We start from the raw sequence: 18381 nt of genomic DNA on the forward strand, positions 1-18381 counted from the left end.
AACATGAACATCAATTACCCACACATAATTTCATTGCTGTTTATTGATCAACATTTCTTACAGGCAATACCGTAATAACGACTATGTTTCCCCTCATAACAGTAAGTATCATTTTGAATTTGACTTTGAGTGGAGGGTGAGAGGCGCAGTTGTGTTTAGTGCCCTTTTGAGTGAAGCGGTACCAAAAAACGCAGGTGAAAGTGGAAGAATGACACAAAGATAATGTGGGGAAACGTTTTATGGCGACTACAGTGTCAATAAAAGACAACGAACGCTACATGGTAACAGATGGCATACAATGGAGACACACAAGGGATATATTATGCATGTGCATTTAAGTAATCGGTGTGAAATGTATACAAAGGCAAGGGGAGGGGGGGTGATTAAATGACTGGGAAGGGGTCGGGATGGCTAAGATATATGTATAGAAATGACAATAGGGTGAAGATGGATTGTTGTTTGCAGTAGTAGCAATGCATTCAAACTTGAGTTTTCTCAAGGGGGCTTTAAACGCAGCAGCCCGTAGTGGTAAGGAGCTCACGATTTTCTTCTTTAAATCCTAAAAAGTTTCTTTGCAGGGAAAAAAAAAAAAATAACTGAGAGTTACAAGATGCCATGCGTCTCTCAATGATCTTTTATCCTCCTAACATTTCAGAAAAGCTGACGTTTAAAACTTTGCGGGAAACACTTTCAAGGCCGACCTCTCGAATACGGAGGGGGAAGAAAGTTCAAGCTGATTACTGGCGATACATTGTTGAATGTTAGGTTGGAAAGATCTAAAAATGTGAGTTCCAATTGTCTTGGTAAAATAATGATATTTTTAAGTTGATTATGTCATGTGTCTGTTTTAGATAGACAAAAAACTGTCCAGTTGGATGATGAAAAATAAACACAAGCAAGTCAAAAATCAGAGAGAAACATTAACTCATTCAATGCCAGGGACGTATTTTCACGTTTTTTTTTTTCTCTATCAGTATTAATTTGATACTTAAGTCCATCAAGGACATTAAATAACTCATTCAATGCCAGGGACGTATTTTCACGTTTTTTAAGAGTCCGGACATCCAATCCCGGACGCTTAAGTATCGATTTCATACCTAAGTATCTAGAAATCTGAAATCAGAGAGAAACATGAACTCATTCAATGCCTGGGACGTATTTTCACTTTTTTTTTTCTTCAGATTCCGGACATTAAAGCTCAGATACGTAAGTATTAATTTGATACTTAAGTACATCAAGGACATTAATTCACTCATTCAATACCAGAGACGTATTTTCACTTTTTTTTAAGAGTTTGGACGTTTAAGTATTGATTTAATACCTTTGTATCTGGAAATGAACGTCCTTAATGTACACAAGTACTGATTGAATACATAAAGGGACAATGTGTAAGATATAGACCAGTTTTTACAGCAGAAGGTGCTGCATTGTCCGTAGCTATAACAGACATGGCAACTTCTGGAGGAGGCAATTTACACATAGCCCCTTTAAGTATCTGGCATTTAATCTCTGGACTCTTAAAAAACATGAAAATACGTCCCTGGCATTGATTGATTTTGAATATTTTTTTAATATAACAATAGTTGCATGGTGAGCGAAGGACTGGAAGACTGCTGCCTGTAATTGAAAGTGTTTACTTGCGTGTTTGCACTGATTTTCTGAAAAGAGCGTCAAAGAAATTGAGTGACAGAGAAAAATGAACTAAAAGTATTTTGCTGTGTTTGATTGGGATATTTACCTTTGAAAATGGAAGTCGTTTAGAGTAGCAAACAATGAGAATTGGAGCAGAATGTCGGTTCAGAGTAAACAACACAATATAATAACACAGGGCGGTGTTTTGCAGCATTAATTTTTCACAATAGTAAAAGCTTTTTTTTTTAAGTCAGTAAAATAAATAATAAATAATTGAAAAAATAAACATTTAAATGATAGACATTCATACTGGTAGTGCTTTGCTGGTGGCATGAAAAAAAACCACCAAACAAGTTAAAAAAAAAAAAAAAAGGTAAAACTATCTTTACACGTGGCTTGAACTTTTTTTTTTTTTTGCCTTTCCTTCTATTAGTATTTTCCGTGCAGCATTTTTACAATGACATACATCACAATCAATGTGTTTGACATTTGCACATTCGTTTGCCTTTTGTGAGCAATACATTGTTATGTGTTTTTCTCTTCTTCCATAATAATAACAAATATTTCTGGTATACTGTGACTTTAAAGCAATAACTGCCATCAGTCTGATCAAATCGCCATTTTTGGGTGGGTATTCTCGCGTAGTATTGCCAGAGGCAATATAAATATGAGCAAGAGAAACAAACATACCGTTAAGGATGTCATAGAGTACAGCAATTGAAATGGAAATTTCTTTTTCAAATATTTTTTTGCCAACAAAACCCCCATTAAGAGCTACGATCAATCATATTGCGCTAGCCAGACTAACTTGAACAGAATCACGCCTGTGACGGTTCAAATGAATTTTGGTATGGAACAAAGACGGCCGAAATCAACAAAATGCACATAAAGGTCCGATTCGAAAAGCAGGTACAGGAAGGTAGATGTTCAACATATGATGCCACCTATATCCAGGTGATCTAATATTTAATAACAAAAAAAAAAAGACAAAACACCATAAAAAGACCTTAATTGTCATCTCTAAGTTGGTTGGCGATTTCTGCTACTTTTATTCTGTCCTTCAATGTCCCGTTGAGCCATTCATTATTTTGTCTTTCTAACATCTAACAGCATTTTTTTGAGCCTCTCCACATGCGTGTGCATTGTGAATGGAAATTGGGGATCAAATGGAAATGGCCATCCACTATTTCTCCTCCGTTAAAGGCAATACGGTATCATAGCGTTTGTCGACAGAATTCGGAATTTACCGTGAGACTTTATGACTCATCAGTTGGCCTGGTTTTAGTATCTGGGGGGGTAACGATAGACCCCATTTGTGTGTTTCGAATCGCTATTTTCATCCCGAAATGCAGCATCAGTAAAAGCCATTCATCCGGCGCTCCCTTTCTGCAGACATAACATTCGTGTTTTGCGCATTCTAAATCAACATTTCTTAAGCTAGTGTGACTGGTGATGTTAGGCGCGGGGTGATGGAGAAATAAATGCAAACGTCTGGAGGCGCTCGGTCATTTGACGACGATCAGAGGTTTTGCAGCGGAGTGTGAGCTATGTGAAGCATCCGATACATTAGTGGGCGGGTCATGTGCTTTCTTCATTAGCGAGTGAATGTGTTTTTTCTTGTGAGATTTTCCGCTAAGGTGGGACTTGTTTTTTTTTTTTTTTGGGGGGGGGGGGGTGTTTCCCACTGCTCCTTGAGGACTGAGAAAAGAACAGCTCTTTCACAGACCTTTAAGCGTTTTTTCTCTGCCCGTCTCCAATCCGTCGCCGCGTACTTGGCCGTCGGGCCAGGTATCAAGGCGGAAAGGAGGAATCGAAAGGATGCGGGTGGAAGAAAGGACAGAGGAGAGATCCTTCCTCTTCAAAACATTCTATTCAGGGGTGTGACTGCGTCCCATTGGTTGTGGAGAGAAGTCTGGTCTTGTCTTTCCCTGACCCTTGCCTCTGTAAGACGCCGCCGCCGTTGCTGCCGCTTCCACTGGCCGCATCGGCGGCGCGCTCCTTCTCGCATGGATCGGATCCGCTTTCAGATTGCTTGGAATTCTGCCGCGTGCTGGCTTGGCGGGAGGGTTTGCCATTTTTCTCATCTGAAGGGTGCGAGGTCACATTTAAGAGGAAACAGATGGTAACAAGAATATACACACGGGTACATACAGCTTATCCATTTTTTTGGGGCGTTACACACCAGCCAGTGCCTGCACAGAAGGCTGATCGTGAGTACTAAGGAGCTGAGCTTGGATGGTTTCCACAACTCGCTTGAATCTGCGACTAGGACCTGAGAAGAACCGGAGAAAACGCCTTGAAATGGGAAGTCGAGTCGGTGAAACGGTAAGTTTGAATTCTAACATGTTGCATGCGGCCCCGCATATCCAAGCACAAAAATGCACCCATTTTTACGTACCGTATTTTCCAGACTAGAAACCGCACCCGCATATAAGCCGCACCCGCATATAAGCCGCAGCAGCAAAGATTTTTTTTTGTAACGGATAAGCCGCAATGGACTACAAGCCACAGGTCATAACATCGGATATTTATGCAAAAAGACGGTGTATGAAGGTTTAGAATTTTTTTTTTTAATTGTCTACCAACAGCAACATCCTCCCTTTAAAAGACTGAACATGTCTGCATGTTTAGTCCCAATATTATATTTGTAGAAAGTTGATGGATATTTTCAACGTATCACCAACAGAATTCTGCATGGAGAGTAAAATAGGAGTTCGAACTCGAAATCAATTCTTCGAAGCATCTTCTTCTGTCTCCAGTTGTTGAATTGATTGATTATTTTAGTGAACGTTGCGCACATTGCACATAATTACTATATACAATCGTAAATTTATGAATACAATCGTATATGCACTGTATACCATATATCAAGTTTACACGTCGCTTTTATACAAGATCTTATTCAATTTATAAATATTTCTTTTGTATTTTTGATCATATATTTGAAAACTCTTTTTGAGCACAGCCATTGATTGACATTTTTTCACTTATTTTTTCATACACATATTTGCTTGACCGGTAGAAAAGACCCGCAGAGAAGCCGCGCTGGACTATAAGCCGCAGGGATCAAATAACGAGTAAAAAGTCACGGTTTATAGTCTGAAAAATACGGTAAATGCTTTCAGGGATAAAGTCTCGTGTCTTTACCTGTTATTAGGGTGAAGGTAACGCTGTATATGCCCAGCGCTCTTCTGCCTTCTCTCTCTCCTCGCTCCCTTTCCAACTCCCTGTCTCCCTCCGAGAAGCCAATGTCCACCTGAAGGGGGAGACAGAGAACGTGATTTGCACTAGTAGACAACCACGCAGTCGTTCTAAAAGATAGCAAAGAAGAATGCAATTTTTCGATTCTTTAATTTAGTTTAACCCATTCTCTTTCTACTTTGATGGAAAACGGATTTTCTTCTGAAATAAATGATAGCCTAGCTAGTTAAAGTCTGATGAGAGCTCTAACTTGGGAAAATCGGAATCAACAGTCTTATTTTTGTGTTTGTTAGAAGAAAAATGCATACTTGGAACTTGACAGGCTTCTGGAAGACAGATGGGCCACCAGAGGACTTGTATTCTGCACGAAAACTGTTCTGAGACACTACACTGTGACCTAGGGAAGGGATCTGCAAAAAAAAAAACACAGACATCATCAAAAATATACAGTATATGAGTATTCCCCCCGCTTCGGAATTGTGGCCAATTGTTTTGAAAAACGGAGGCGTACTTACAGAAAGAAATGCATGGACAATGTCCGCCTTGATCGAGCTGAGGGGTTTGTCTCTTATTAAAACAAAGATTTGCTCCTCTTTCTCCAGGCTGATGAAATTGCCAAACCAGGACCTCTTTGCTAGTCTGTACACAATATTTACATGCACACATTAGAGCAACTGAAAAGCTGTTAGAATAAACGTACACAGGTTATCCTACATTTACTCTTATTGTATCGCAAATCATTTATTTAGCAGTATAACCTTGTTTGTTTGAATCATGAAAGAGGAAATTGTCTGTAAAAGCACGGAACACAAGAAGAAAGGAAACACCGTGACCTGACTACAGGACTCAATAGACTCATCATTATGTCTTTTTTTTACCATAAGTACGGTATTTTAAATACTGGACTGTAGTTATGTAAACGGTGCATTTATAAAACATTTTAAACTGCCAGATCAGTTGTCTGCTATGATGTCATGCTGCAACCACAACTCAACGTTGCTCAAGTGTAATTTTTAGTCATGTAGACAAAAAGTAAGTTGAATATGTTCTTACTCTGGACTGGACTCAGGAGTTAAACTGGACATGTCCTCTGATGTTGGAACTGCAGAAAGAACAGACACAAAAGAGATACGACGTATGACTCCAAATTGCGTTGGATTTGAATTGTTTTCGTATGAGTACGATTCTAAATTGTGTTGAGTTTACGAATCGATTATATTTTGAATACCGTATTTTCCGCACTATAAGGCGCACCGGATTATAAGGCGCACCCTCAATTAATGACATATTTTTTAACTTTTTCAAGCACAATATAGTAATACTAATAATAATAATAACTCAAATAATAATAAGAGCAACCTTGTTCAACTGTAAACACACATTAAGGCTTTTAGGTGCGCCTTATAGTGCGGAAAATAGGGTACATCTCTTGTTTGCATTCCTTTGGATTAGTGGATTCGATCCTTTGGATTGGAGTTGAACATGCAAATTAAGATGAAAAATAATTCATTAATAATAATTCATTAAAAGTGTTAGTTACCCCCCAAAAGCAAGCGGTCTTTTCTAGACGCACCAGGTTTAAACACGCGTACGTCTTGACGATCTTACTCCACAGAAAAGCAGATGAGGATTCTCGCCGTGTTACCATGAAGGCAACCTTTCTCACCTTGGAGTTTGCGTCGGTGGAATCGCGGCGAGCCAAGTAGGTTATTTTTAAAAGAGTTGAGCCTCGTCCTCCAGAGGGCGGAGCTGGAGGAGGCCAGGCCGCCGCTGCTACCCGGGCTGGAGGGCGGCGTCAGTGACAGAGAAGCACCTCCGGACCCGTCTCCTCTAGGAGAAGAAGAGGAGGAGGAGGAGGAGGGAGGGGTTGTGGAGGACGGGTGTTGGATTTGGTGCACAGGCGTGCCCAACGGGGTGGGAAGAGGCGAGCCTTGCGGCGTGACCTGCGACACAGGAGCGGCGGCAGAGGCGTTAGAGGACGAGTGGGTATTCTTGGACTTGAAGACAGACGGAGAGGGGAAGTTGAAAAAGCGTGGTATGGGGGAGAGAAGCGGAGAGGGGGATGGCGATGGAGTGCGCGGGGTCTGGAGCGGGAGGGATTTCATGGAGTTGAGATGGGGACGGTCGGTGGGGCCTTTTGACGGCAGGGTCTGAGTTTTGGGGTCGGGCGCCGGGCGGATAGGTCGAGGTGTGGTTGCGCTCGTCGCTTTGGGATCTTTAGAGGAAGCCGGAGGGACTTCCGATTGGCTGAAAGTGAAGACCGGGCTCTGACGGGGTGTGGAGAGATGAGAAAGAAAGCAATGGTCATGAAATGTTGTATGGAGGTAATTGTTCAACAAAAAAGAAGGAAGATGAATTCATGATCCTTATTGCTCGTTATCAAACCAAATATGAGATATTCGAACTGAACAAGGAGCTCGTCACACCCAAAATGACATGGATGACATGTATGAAGATGAAAACCCAAGCTTTCAGAACGTCATAACGCTGGATTTTTTTTTTTTTGGAATGCTAGTCACAGAGCACACACAGAACCAGTTAATTAGCCCTCAATTTCAACTTGTCACAAAGTGAGAACTGAACTACAGAAGCGTGGAGCCGCCAATGTGGCGTTTTCGAAAACTAAATGAATGCGTCTGAAATCAACAAATATGTTTGAAGGTCTGCGCTAAACACCTCCAAACGTCCTTGTAGCCTAAATGCTAAAAACAATAGCATTTGTTCCTATTATATGGTGAGCTGTTGATTAGCATATGTCGTAGCTTCAGCTTTTAGCATTTAGCTAACTCGTTTTACAACGGAATCGAGTATACGTTTAAACTTACACCTCCTTAACCATCCCCACGCACTATGATTAGTTAATAAAATTATATAATTTGATATGATCATGATTCATTAAAAGAAATGTGTCACTGTCACTGGATTAGGACACTGATTGGGACAGCGAATGAAAATTATCTCCGAAAATGATGTCATTTATCAATTCTAGTAGAATAAAGACAGCTTCTTACCCTGGGACTGCTTAGAGGACTAGAAGACAGACCGGTGGATGCTCCACTGACTGAACGAGACCTTTTGAAAACATCGGACAGAAATCAATGAGCGCTAGTCCAACGTCGCGTCTTTCAACTTGATCCATATCTACCTTTGACTGTGCGCGTTGGTGTCCAAGTTCCTGCGGGGTGGGGTAGGAGAGCCCTGTTCAGTTACGCTTAGAACTTCCAGACTTTTCCTCTCTGGTCTACAACGACCATAGCGGGTCAACATAGGCGAATCCACGCGCTTCCTAGGTGGGTCTTTAAAAGCAATTCAATGGCTGAGGTACAACGTACACTTACCGATCTCGTCGTTATGTATTTCATTTTGCGGATGTGCATTGCAGAAAGGTAATTGTCTTACCGGCGTCATTTCTTGGTGGCAGATCTTCATCCTCATAGCTGGGGTAACGTTCTTTTCTGTCCAACAGGAGGTAGTAAATCATCTTTTCCTGGTTCTCTCTGCGGACGAGACAAACAGATAGAGCAATCCGCTTGCGGTCTTTTGGATGGTAAAAGTTGAAACGTGCTGCGATATATGCATTAAATAATAAGGTTAGAACATTAGGGTTAAAATGACATTTTGAAATGTGCCTCTGATTGGATAAGCTTCGACTCTATCAATGGAGTTTGAATTTCATTTGCAGTAATTTGAAGTGTTATTTGTGAGCAGATCTCCACGATGGTCCTGAAAGACGACACTTTAAGTTGGATATTTTTCTGCGGACAAATATGTTTTTATAATTATTTCTTTTTGAGAGCGGGTCTGACACTTTATGTTGATTAATTTTTGTGGACAAATATTTATTGATAATCAAGTTATTTATTTGATAACAGATCTCTTCTATGATTCAAAAGAGGACACTTTATGTTGATTTTTTTGTGGATGAATACAAATAAATAAATAATAAATCCGACACTTATGGCATGTTTGAAGTCTTTTTTTCTATCTATCTATCTATCTATCTATCTATCTATCTATCTATCTATCTATCTATCTATCTATCTATCTATCTATCTATCTATCTATCAAGATTGAGTATTAACAGGCTGTTAGATAGATAGATAGATAGATAGATAGATAGATAGATAGATAGATAGATAGATAGATAGATAGATAGATAGATAGATAGATAGATAGATAGATAGATAGATAGATAGATAGATAGATAGATAGATAGATAGATAGATAGATAGATAGATAGATGGATCCATCTATCTATCTATCTATCTATCAGTTGGAGATGATGGATCGTTGAGATGTACTCACTCCTCACTTGTAAGGTCCCGTGTGAGTTTGACTCGATCCCGGAAGCACCCTAAAGAGTACATGCTTTCCAAGACATCGGGGTCCAGGTCAGTCAACGACAGCACCCTCGTCACACACACACGACGGGGAGGGGGCTGCTCAGGGCACGGCTCGTTGCGACCGCTCCTGATGGAGGAGGCAAAGCCAGTCTGATATTTAAACAAGTTCACAACATTCTTTTAAATCCGCTGTAATCGCGTATGCTGTTAAAACCAAACTTCATGCTTAAAATGTCACAATTCTCTCGCATTCTCGCTCTCTCAACTCCCCCCCTTTCTTATGTCACACAATGCTATAATATATATTTTTTTTTTCTTCTTTTTTTTGTAAATACTGATGTGTCAGTGGTAGTATCAGATTAGGTCACTTAATCCCCACTAAACTAAGGGCCATATTCAGTAAACATTTTAAGATTGAAAATATTTGTGGTAAGCGACTATGTTAGTGCTGCTCCTCTCAAGAAGCTTAGTGCTCTAACTACTAATTAAAAACCTCGACATTGAATTAAATACAGTCCTATGCCACTGCAAATTACAGCCTTGATTCTACATATAAACAAAACACTTCAGACAGGGCTAATGATCATGGACAATAGCAATTATCGTATGCATTACATTGTGAAGATGCATTTAATGACCTGTGGGTGGAAGCCATCAATAATTGCAAATAATGGGGGGGAGAATTGAAAAAAAAATTACATAATACAAGAATATTTCTCGTAAAAAAGGGATACACTTACTGGTACCAGGCGTGGGTCTGTATTGCTTCTAGCTGTAAAATAAAAATAGCAAATCATTTATCAACTAAACTGTGGGTCCAGTGCATAATACATGCCAGACTATCATAGGAACCTCTCGAAATACTGGATACCACCAGGATTTTTCACTGATCGTAAAAATGTGCCCGCCATTGGTCTTATAATGGCGTTGCGCTGCTCTGTGACACTTTTACTTATTTAAACGCCTTGCAGAAGAGACCAGGCGATTCCTGAGTCATGATTAGGTCTGAATTGGAGAAAGTACGCTGAACCGCACTTGCATGTGTCTCTGTGTTGTGGGTGGTTTCTATTCGGAGAACTGGCTGACAAAAGTGAGACTGCCTGACCTGCTTTCAGGCTCCATTAATCAGAAGTTCATCAGACGAACGCGCGGCTTTGATTAAATCCGCGCTCGGTGGTAAATGAACGACTGACTGATGAGACGTTCCCTTTATCTCTGCTTCTATTTTACAACGTGTTTTTGTGCCCGCGTGTCTCTCGTGATCCTTTTCGGCCCCCCCCTCCTTTCGTAACCTTGGTGCAAATGTATATTTGAAGGGGAAAAGAATAGAGTGCAATTGCGGCGCTATTTTTAATACCGGGCCAAGTAGTTCTCATTACAGCGAAGCTTTATGTAGCCCTTCACATCTACCCTGAAACATATTTAACACCCGGCCTGGTGTGCTCTTGGAGATCACGCCTAATTTGTCACGGGGAGACTACAAAGGGCAAGTTAGTCTTGGCAAATTTCCGCTTCTGGAACACATGATGACAAAATTGGTTTCAAATGAGCCACCTTTGTATTGTTAGCTATTGTTATTCCACTCCAGGCCAGTAGGTGGCTGTAATATGCCATCGTGACGTACGCACCGAGCGATTTTGACAATGTATTGGAAGCGCGGCTAGAAAAATCAACTTTAGACTTACCGTGAGTCGCTTGTCGGGGTTGACTTCTATCATTCCTTTGAGCAATCCTTGACAGTCAGGCGGTATAAAGTGGGGCATATGGAAGACCCCGCTTTTGACCTTTTCCAGGAGCTGCCGCAAGTTGTCGTGGTCAAATGGTAGAGCACCCTGTGAAGAAATTAGACAAAATGGAGCGCTCTTATTTTCCTCAATTCGGTCTCATCTAAAGGACTACGTGTCGTCAGCTCGGGGCTGGATCCACACATTTCCAAATCTATTATAAGACAGTATTAGGGCTGCACAATTAATCCAATTTGAATCACGATATAGGCTGCCAAGATTAATGAAGCTAATCCTCGGCAAAATTAACATTTAAAAAGTCAAATTAAGTACTTTGTCATCCTACCACCAGGGGGCAATGTTTCCCATATTTGCATGATGAAAGCTTTTCTTTTTCACACATATATTATTTAACGGTGTGAAATGGCATTACGTTTCTCACCTGATTCCTAATAAATACAATGGTGGAAAAGTGCAATATAAGTGAAAGTCTATTTTACCTTTTTTTAAATTAACTTATTTTTTAGCTGTCAACTGAGACCCATTTTGAAAAATCCGCAAAAAATTGGAATAAATTTGGTTTGAAATGACCGAAAATAACGTCTTGACATCTAATTGATTAAAATTTGCATAAAAGTAAAAAATGTTCTTGGTTCAAAGTAGGTTTCATTTTTTTCATTGGTTTGCACTCAGCGAGTGAGTTAGCTGTGTTGCCCTGTGTGCCAAGTTTTTGCCATAATTATTATTTATTTAGTTTAGTTTATAATTATTATTTGTAAGCATCAAGCCTTGAAGCCTTGTTTATATACTGCTTATTTTAAAAAATGGACATAAATAATAATTTTTTGACCAAACATGTTGAATTATCGTGATTCAATATTGACCAAAAAAATGGTGATTATTTTTTTATCTATAACCATGCAGCCCTCCTAGATACTATTAACACATTTAAACAGACAATATTTTCAAAAGGTTTTTTCTTCAAATGAAGATATGTTGAAAAAAAAAATCCAGAGCCTCTCTTCCATCTAAAAATTAATACGCAGTGTGCTTAGTGTAGATAAAATTATGAGAAAAAAATATGAGTGAGAATAAAAACATTTAAATCAAGGGGGAAAAAAATACTTACCACGAGAAGTGCAAAAAGGATGACTCCACAACTCCAGACGTCTGCCCGACGGCCATCATACTTCTCCCCCTACGACGCAACAAAATCATTACACATGCGGAAACCAATACAAACACATGTATACGCACTCTCACTTACCCTTATTACTTCAGGGCAAGCGTAATGTGGGGATCTATAATGAAAAGCGACACGTTTTTCAATAAATCGTTCGGAAAATGGATTTTTCACACTCTCCGCGTCAGACGGACAGCCGTTAAATCATTTTCAGCCATAAATGATGCAAGGTGAACTTTTTCCATTTGAAACATATCCGACAGCGTCTCTTAGCTAGGGTTCAAAATTATGGCGTTGAAGTGCTTGGTGCTGAGTCAAATGTATTCTAATCAAAGCACAAGCATCCTGAAAAATTTCTGAAGAAGGACTTGAACAAAAAGCTAATACTTACCCACAACTAGTTTCAAGTAGACTGTCCCCAACCTGTAATGAGGCCATGCCAAAATCTGCTATCCTGATGTTGTTCTTCTCATCCAGGAGAAGATTCTCAGGCTTCAAGTCTCTGTGACTGGAGATAGACAAAATTACAGTACGACACGCAAAAAACGAAAAACAGGACTCACGTTTTCAGAAAAAAAATGTGTGTATGCTTTGTGATGCCGCCGCAGGATAGCGTTTAGCACGAAATGAGTGTGAAAATGGCCACGGAACATATATATCGCACAGATGCTGAAATGCAGTCCTCGAGGGCCGGTATCCTGCATGTTTTCAAAACTTCTCTTTTAAATACACCTGATCCAAATGAGTAGGATCATTTTTGAGCTTGCTAAAAAGCTAATCAATTCAATCAAGTGTGTTGGGGAGAGAACACCAGAAAACATGCAGGATACCGGCCCTCGAGGACTGTATTTCGGCGCCAGTGCTATATAGATGTTCTGTGACTATACTACTATACGTTTCATACTATACTATATGTTTCATACTAAAGGCCCTAACATAATCATGTCATATATTCTACTTGGAAACTGTCAGGGGAAAGAGATACATATATAGAAATAGTGAAACTCCCCTTGAGCTACAATACAAAAAACGCGGTTCTAACTGCAGAGCACTGACCATATGGAGTAACTGTGGCAGAAGTCCAGAGCGGAGATGATCTGCCTGAAAAACTTCCTGGCCTCTTTGGGGGTCAACCTGCCCTTTTTGACCAGATAGTCAAAGAGTTCTCCACCAGACACATGCTCCAACACCAGGTACCTGGCAGGATGAGACGTAGATAAAGACCATGCGAAAGAACACTAAGCGGAAAACCGAAACAGACGCTTATCTAACACGTTTTTGTTGGGATTCAGTCCGCAGGGAGACAGATACTCACAGATACTTGTTATTTTCATAGACATCATGCAGCTTCAGAACGTGAGGGTGCTCAATTAGTTTCAGAATTGCTATTTCTCTCTCCACCTGCGGTGACAGATGGAGGGAGATAAAGAGAGCAGGATAGGGCAGGGGTTAGAGAAATAGAGATAGGGGTGTTAAAACAGGCACGCGGATTTGACGGGAGGCGGCGAGAGTGCGAAGAGAGTCAGCAGACGTACGTGGTGGATCCCATAAAAGGATTTGCGTTTCTAGCCTGGCGACGATGAGGCGAAAAGTGAAAAGTCAGATCGAGCGTTAGAAAAGTTATGATGGAAATGTTGGAAAATGCACGCGGTCATGAGCACCTACCTAAAAGCGATGAGCTACAATAAATAAAATATAAAACACACCCGTGTGAAGGACGCACCCGTGACTCGTTCAGCGGCACGGACGAGAATTCTCGTCTTTTGAAATAATAACAAATGAGTGGTAACGACAAGACAAATTCTGGTCAAATATGTTTTTTTTATGGAGAGGAGCTGACACCCTTGACTAATGCCAACCTATTATAAGCCAATCGAGCACTGTAGTGCTAACTGTGACCAGTGGATGGCAGTGTTTCCACACTTACAACACAGCTGTTACCTGCAACAATTCTCACTGAAGAATGGAAGTCAATCTTTCATAGTGTCAACCATGGTATTGCGGTTCTGTGCTAACCTCCAACCTTAATTAATAGGCCACAATGGTTGACCGTGAGCAGACATTCCAGCTTGTCCAAGAGTCACTTAAAGCCCTTGTAGACCCACAATTGCTTATGTCTACTTGCCGATATCTGTATAAACTATGACGAGTGTCTATGTAAAGATCAAATGAGAAAAGAGATATAAAACATACGCTCGAGTCAACACAGAAAGTACTTGTAGCTGCAATGTGCTTCAGAAAACCTTTGCTGTTGATATCTGTACCTGTTGGGCATCTTTCCAACGCAACATAAACCGCAAACAGCAAACCGGACACGTGACGCACTGTAGCTTGTTACCGATCAAAATCAAAATGTTGGAATTATTCTAGGTTTACCGATTACGGGAAAAGAGAACACTGTATTTATTGCCCAGGTATGACATTTCGAATTGCTAAACTCAAGAAGTGCAGCGTATCTAAATGCCAAACACTTTCATCATCTTATTGGTGTATATATGTATATTAGAGGTCCCCAACCGCCGATCTGCGGCCCGATACCGGTCTGTAAATCAACCTACAGAAAGGTATTTTATTTTGAAAAAAAAAAACGTTTTATTTTGAAAACTCTCCAGATTCTCTTGGATTCAATTCAGTCACTTGAGCGCCAAAATTTCACTCACAAATATAGTCAAATGAGTAAAAAGCAGACATCTTTGGGAAAGGGGAAAAGCCCAGTCAAGGGACAGGTGACGAGCCTACAACTTCAAAGAAAAAGAACGTTTTCAACCGGCAGTACCAGGAATCCTACTTGAAATAATAAATACTCATTATAAGGACTTCAAGCGCCAATTTGTAGCCAAAAAGGACCCACAAAGTAACAAGGAGTGGATTCCATACATATTTTTTTATCGAACTAGATGAACTAGCAAATCGCAGCAGCCCTAAAGTATTTTCAAGACTCCCGATATCTCATCTGTGTGAAGAAAGAAATAAGACAACAGCTTCCATTAGTTTTCCCATCGCCCGCGTTACGTCCCTGTCCACAAAAAAAATCTGAAGCCCTGACCGTTCCCTGGTGATAAAAAGGTTGGGGACCCCCGGTGTATATCCAACAAGAGCTGTTTTATCCACAGCTGTGAACAAATATATACTTCTGATTATGTTCCAAAGAAGTCGAGAATGACGGAGTTCTCCAGTACCTTCATGAGAACTGATTCTGAGAGTTTTTCTCTGTTGACGATCTTTATGGCCACTTTCTGTCCGGTTATACAGTGGACACCTAACTTCACCAGTCCTAAAACACAAACAGAGATACACAATTAAATGTCAACATAAAGATTACTCTTATGCTGACATTTGAACATCTTTGGCCAATTTAGTGTCTTCAATCAACCTACCATGGAGACAACCAGGCAAAATACAAGTCACATGTGCTACCCACCATGTGCTAACCATAACCATAAGCCTCCATCAATATTTGACATCAATGTCAACAATTTGTATCCTGAAGTGGAGCTCATGGTTAGCACGGTGAGTGATTAGCACGTCCAGCTGGCTCCGGCCTTCTTATGTGGAGTTTGCATGCTCTCCCCGAGCCCAGGTTCTCTCCGGGAACTCCGGCTTCTTCCCACACTCCAAAAACTTGCATGGCAGGTGTATTGGAGACTCTAAATTGTCCTTATGTGTGATTGGGCGCGTGAATGGTTGTTCGTGCCTCTGTGCCCTGCGATTGGCTGGCAACCGGTCCAGGGTGTCCCTCACATACTGCCAGTGCAAAGACAGCTACACTCATGCATTTTGTTTTTCCATCTTAGCAAATGCACTCACTAAGGACCAAGGTTCTGGGGCAGATCATGGCTGACTCCAGGTAACCGGTCACCAATCAATGCACGTCACATATACAAACACCCCTTAAACCATATTATAGTGACAATAGAATTTAGTGCCATCTAATGGTGAACGAAGAGAATGCAACCTTTTTGGAACATCCAGACTACGGTGTCCCACAAAGACCATACTTTGAACGTTTACTACCGCTATTCTGCATTTGCAAAATTCTGCTTCTTCTCATATTCAGCGAGAAATTTCAGCCTCCTGTAAGGCAGGCAGGACTTTAATTACATTACATATTACTAGACCTACAATTCTGTTAAAGACAATGAATGCTGATGTGAGAAAACTTGTTTTTGCATATTGATGAACTTTGTGTGTTTTTTAAAAAATATATATTAAATTAGTAAGTAAAAATAAAAAAATGTTCAATCAGTTTCGTGAGTTTGGTGGGCTGAGCTGTGATTGGCCAGTCCCTGAGCCTTGAGTGATTGTGATGTCATTTTCAGTCGACCAAAAGTGTCAAAATGACCACTGAGATGGATAAAAATGGGTAAATTTTGCTGCTGAATTCATACCATGAGCGCAATATCGATCAGCATTCCATGTTTAGGCGTTGCATTTAACATATTGTCATTATTTATTCATTTTGACCGAGCAAACGGACCGAGAGAAACCCCACACAGACACTGGGAGAGTAAAACTCCACACTGGAAGGTCAGAGGTGAAATAAATACCCGGAACCTTAGGACAATTTTAAACATCTTTGCTGAAAACAGCCACCAGACTAAACAAGTAGTGCAGCCGATGGTTAATTCTTTCAAAACGTAACATTAAAGTCCGATTAAATAGCAATGAAGTGACTATTTCTAAACAAGGAAGTAGTAGGCTGCAGGATGAACGATCGGTAGCACCGGCCGATGAAAACTGCAAGTAAAGAGATTCTTACCAGTCTGTCCCTTCCCGAGGGTCTTCTCCAACCGGTAAGGCCCCACATACTGGTTGGACTGGCCCAGTTCCTTGCCGCTCATCTTTCCCGACATTTCCCCCGGAAGAACGCAAATGCAAAAATAAAAAACGCCAGTTTCGAAGAAGACGAATCAAGAAAACCGCGGGCCCGTTTCGACTCGCAATGCAGCAAGGCTCATCCCCGGAGACTTTGGCGTCGGAGGTGGTCGTGATCTAACGCCGGGCCCTGCAGGCTACTCCCATTCACTTATTTGTCGTAGAGCCTACCGGGCCGCCCCCCACCCGAAAAGAAACGAAGGAAACTATGGACTCAAGTAAGAAACCGAATGTGGCCTTTTACTGGCATGTGCAGGTTTGACGTAGAAAAACGTGGAGATCAAAGGATGACGTGACGGTGGAGGTGCTCACAAAATGTGAATAGCCACCCCACTCCCTGTTCTAAATGAGCTGACTGCTCCTTATTTTACTGCGTGCATTTGTACTAAAGTGGTGCAGATCTTACTCAGACGTGAACAGGAAGACTACCGGATTGATTTCTGGAAGTGCAGAGTCTCAAATATCCCAAGTCAGAATGCCTCAATCCATGCCCTGATCGATAGCGGGAACCCCCCCATTTCTCTCTCCTAATGTCAAAAAAACATTTCCGAATCCGCCTGAGCGCGCGATGGCTTCTGTCTTCATGTGCTCGCTCGTTCGACGCTTCGTCCAGATAATCGCCTCTTATCGCGGCGGTATCAGCATCCAGAATGGCTTTTCCAATATCCGGTACACACTTTGGCTCACCCCCTCCTCGGCCCTGCATCAGGAAATAGAGGAAGAAGGGGGAGGGCGGGGTGGGGGCGTCAAAGAGGTGCGGACAGGCCGGGCCAGACGAGACGAACCCACCCCGGTTCCGAACGAGGATGTTTTGATCAGGAGAAGCGGAGCCGACGGTGACGCTTGTTCCAGAAAGCCCGAAGCGGCATCCTCGGCTCGGATGTGCTAGCCTGGCGGACTGCTCACCTCTCCTCCCGTCTCTCTCCCCAACCGAGCGCGCTCATTGTGCCCTAAACTCACATCTCCTTCCCCGGCGTACAAAGGAAATGCAAAAGAGCCCAAAAAGCGCACTTGGGGGCGGGAAAGGAGATGTTTCAGAAGTTGCTCGTGGCCCTCATCCAGCACTCCGCAGTCCGTAAAGGTCCCCTTCTCTTTAGTCCTCCTCCCCTCCTGCATCCCTCTATTCAACCAATACGGTCAGCATCAGCATCCGGGTTCCGCTTTCCCCTCCCCTTTCCTCTCCTCCCCTCCCTTCTTCCACCATGTCTCTCCCTTTCTCTCGCCTCCACCCCATCTCCGATTTTTTTTTAGAGCAAAATTGCATCCAAGTTGCGACGATAGCTTCCAATAGGAGAGAATTCAAGTTAGGATAAGCAAATCTCATTCGCTGCAGCGGACGAGCAGGAAGTCACATGAGCACCAACAACAATGACAAAAACAGCAACAACAAGAACATTATTGAGAATTAAAGGAAACAGAATTA

General features: G+C 41.5%; 1 protein-coding gene across 3 annotated transcripts; it reads right to left on the reverse strand.

Moving 5' to 3' along the window:
- Positions 1-25: 25 nt before the first annotated feature.
- LOC148410980 (serine/threonine-protein kinase BRSK1-like) lies at positions 26-18097 on the reverse strand. 3 transcript variants are annotated; one of them, XM_088437154.1, is made up of 21 exons: positions 17748-18096; positions 16843-17658; positions 15263-15357; positions 13399-13484; positions 13140-13280; positions 12475-12591; positions 12168-12201; positions 12030-12098; positions 10862-11008; positions 9917-9948; positions 9139-9303; positions 8233-8330; positions 7979-8129; positions 7845-7905; positions 6500-7100; positions 5887-5935; positions 5349-5472; positions 5142-5243; positions 4780-4888; positions 3815-3904; positions 26-3716 (listed from the first exon to the last, which is right to left on the reverse strand). In XM_088437154.1, the coding sequence occupies exons 2-21, from the start codon at positions 16934-16936 to the stop codon at positions 3505-3507; spliced, it is 2577 nt and encodes an 858-aa protein (XP_088293280.1). In that variant the 5' UTR covers positions 16937-17658; positions 17748-18096; the 3' UTR covers positions 26-3504. The 3 variants fall into 3 exon arrangements, with proteins under 3 accessions (XP_088293280.1, XP_088293283.1, XP_088293281.1); XM_088437157.1 differs by having other exon boundaries at positions 6500-6776; positions 17748-18095; XM_088437155.1 differs by having other exon boundaries at positions 3568-3716; positions 3784-3904; positions 17748-18097.
- Positions 18098-18381: the final 284 nt, after the last annotated feature.

Source organism: Hippichthys cyanospilos, chromosome 16 (assembly GCF_059441005.1).
Source record: "Hippichthys cyanospilos isolate Australia breed blue-spotted pipefish chromosome 16, RoL_Hcya_1.0, whole genome shotgun sequence".
Classification (NCBI taxonomy): domain Eukaryota; kingdom Metazoa; phylum Chordata; class Actinopteri; order Syngnathiformes; family Syngnathidae; genus Hippichthys; species Hippichthys cyanospilos.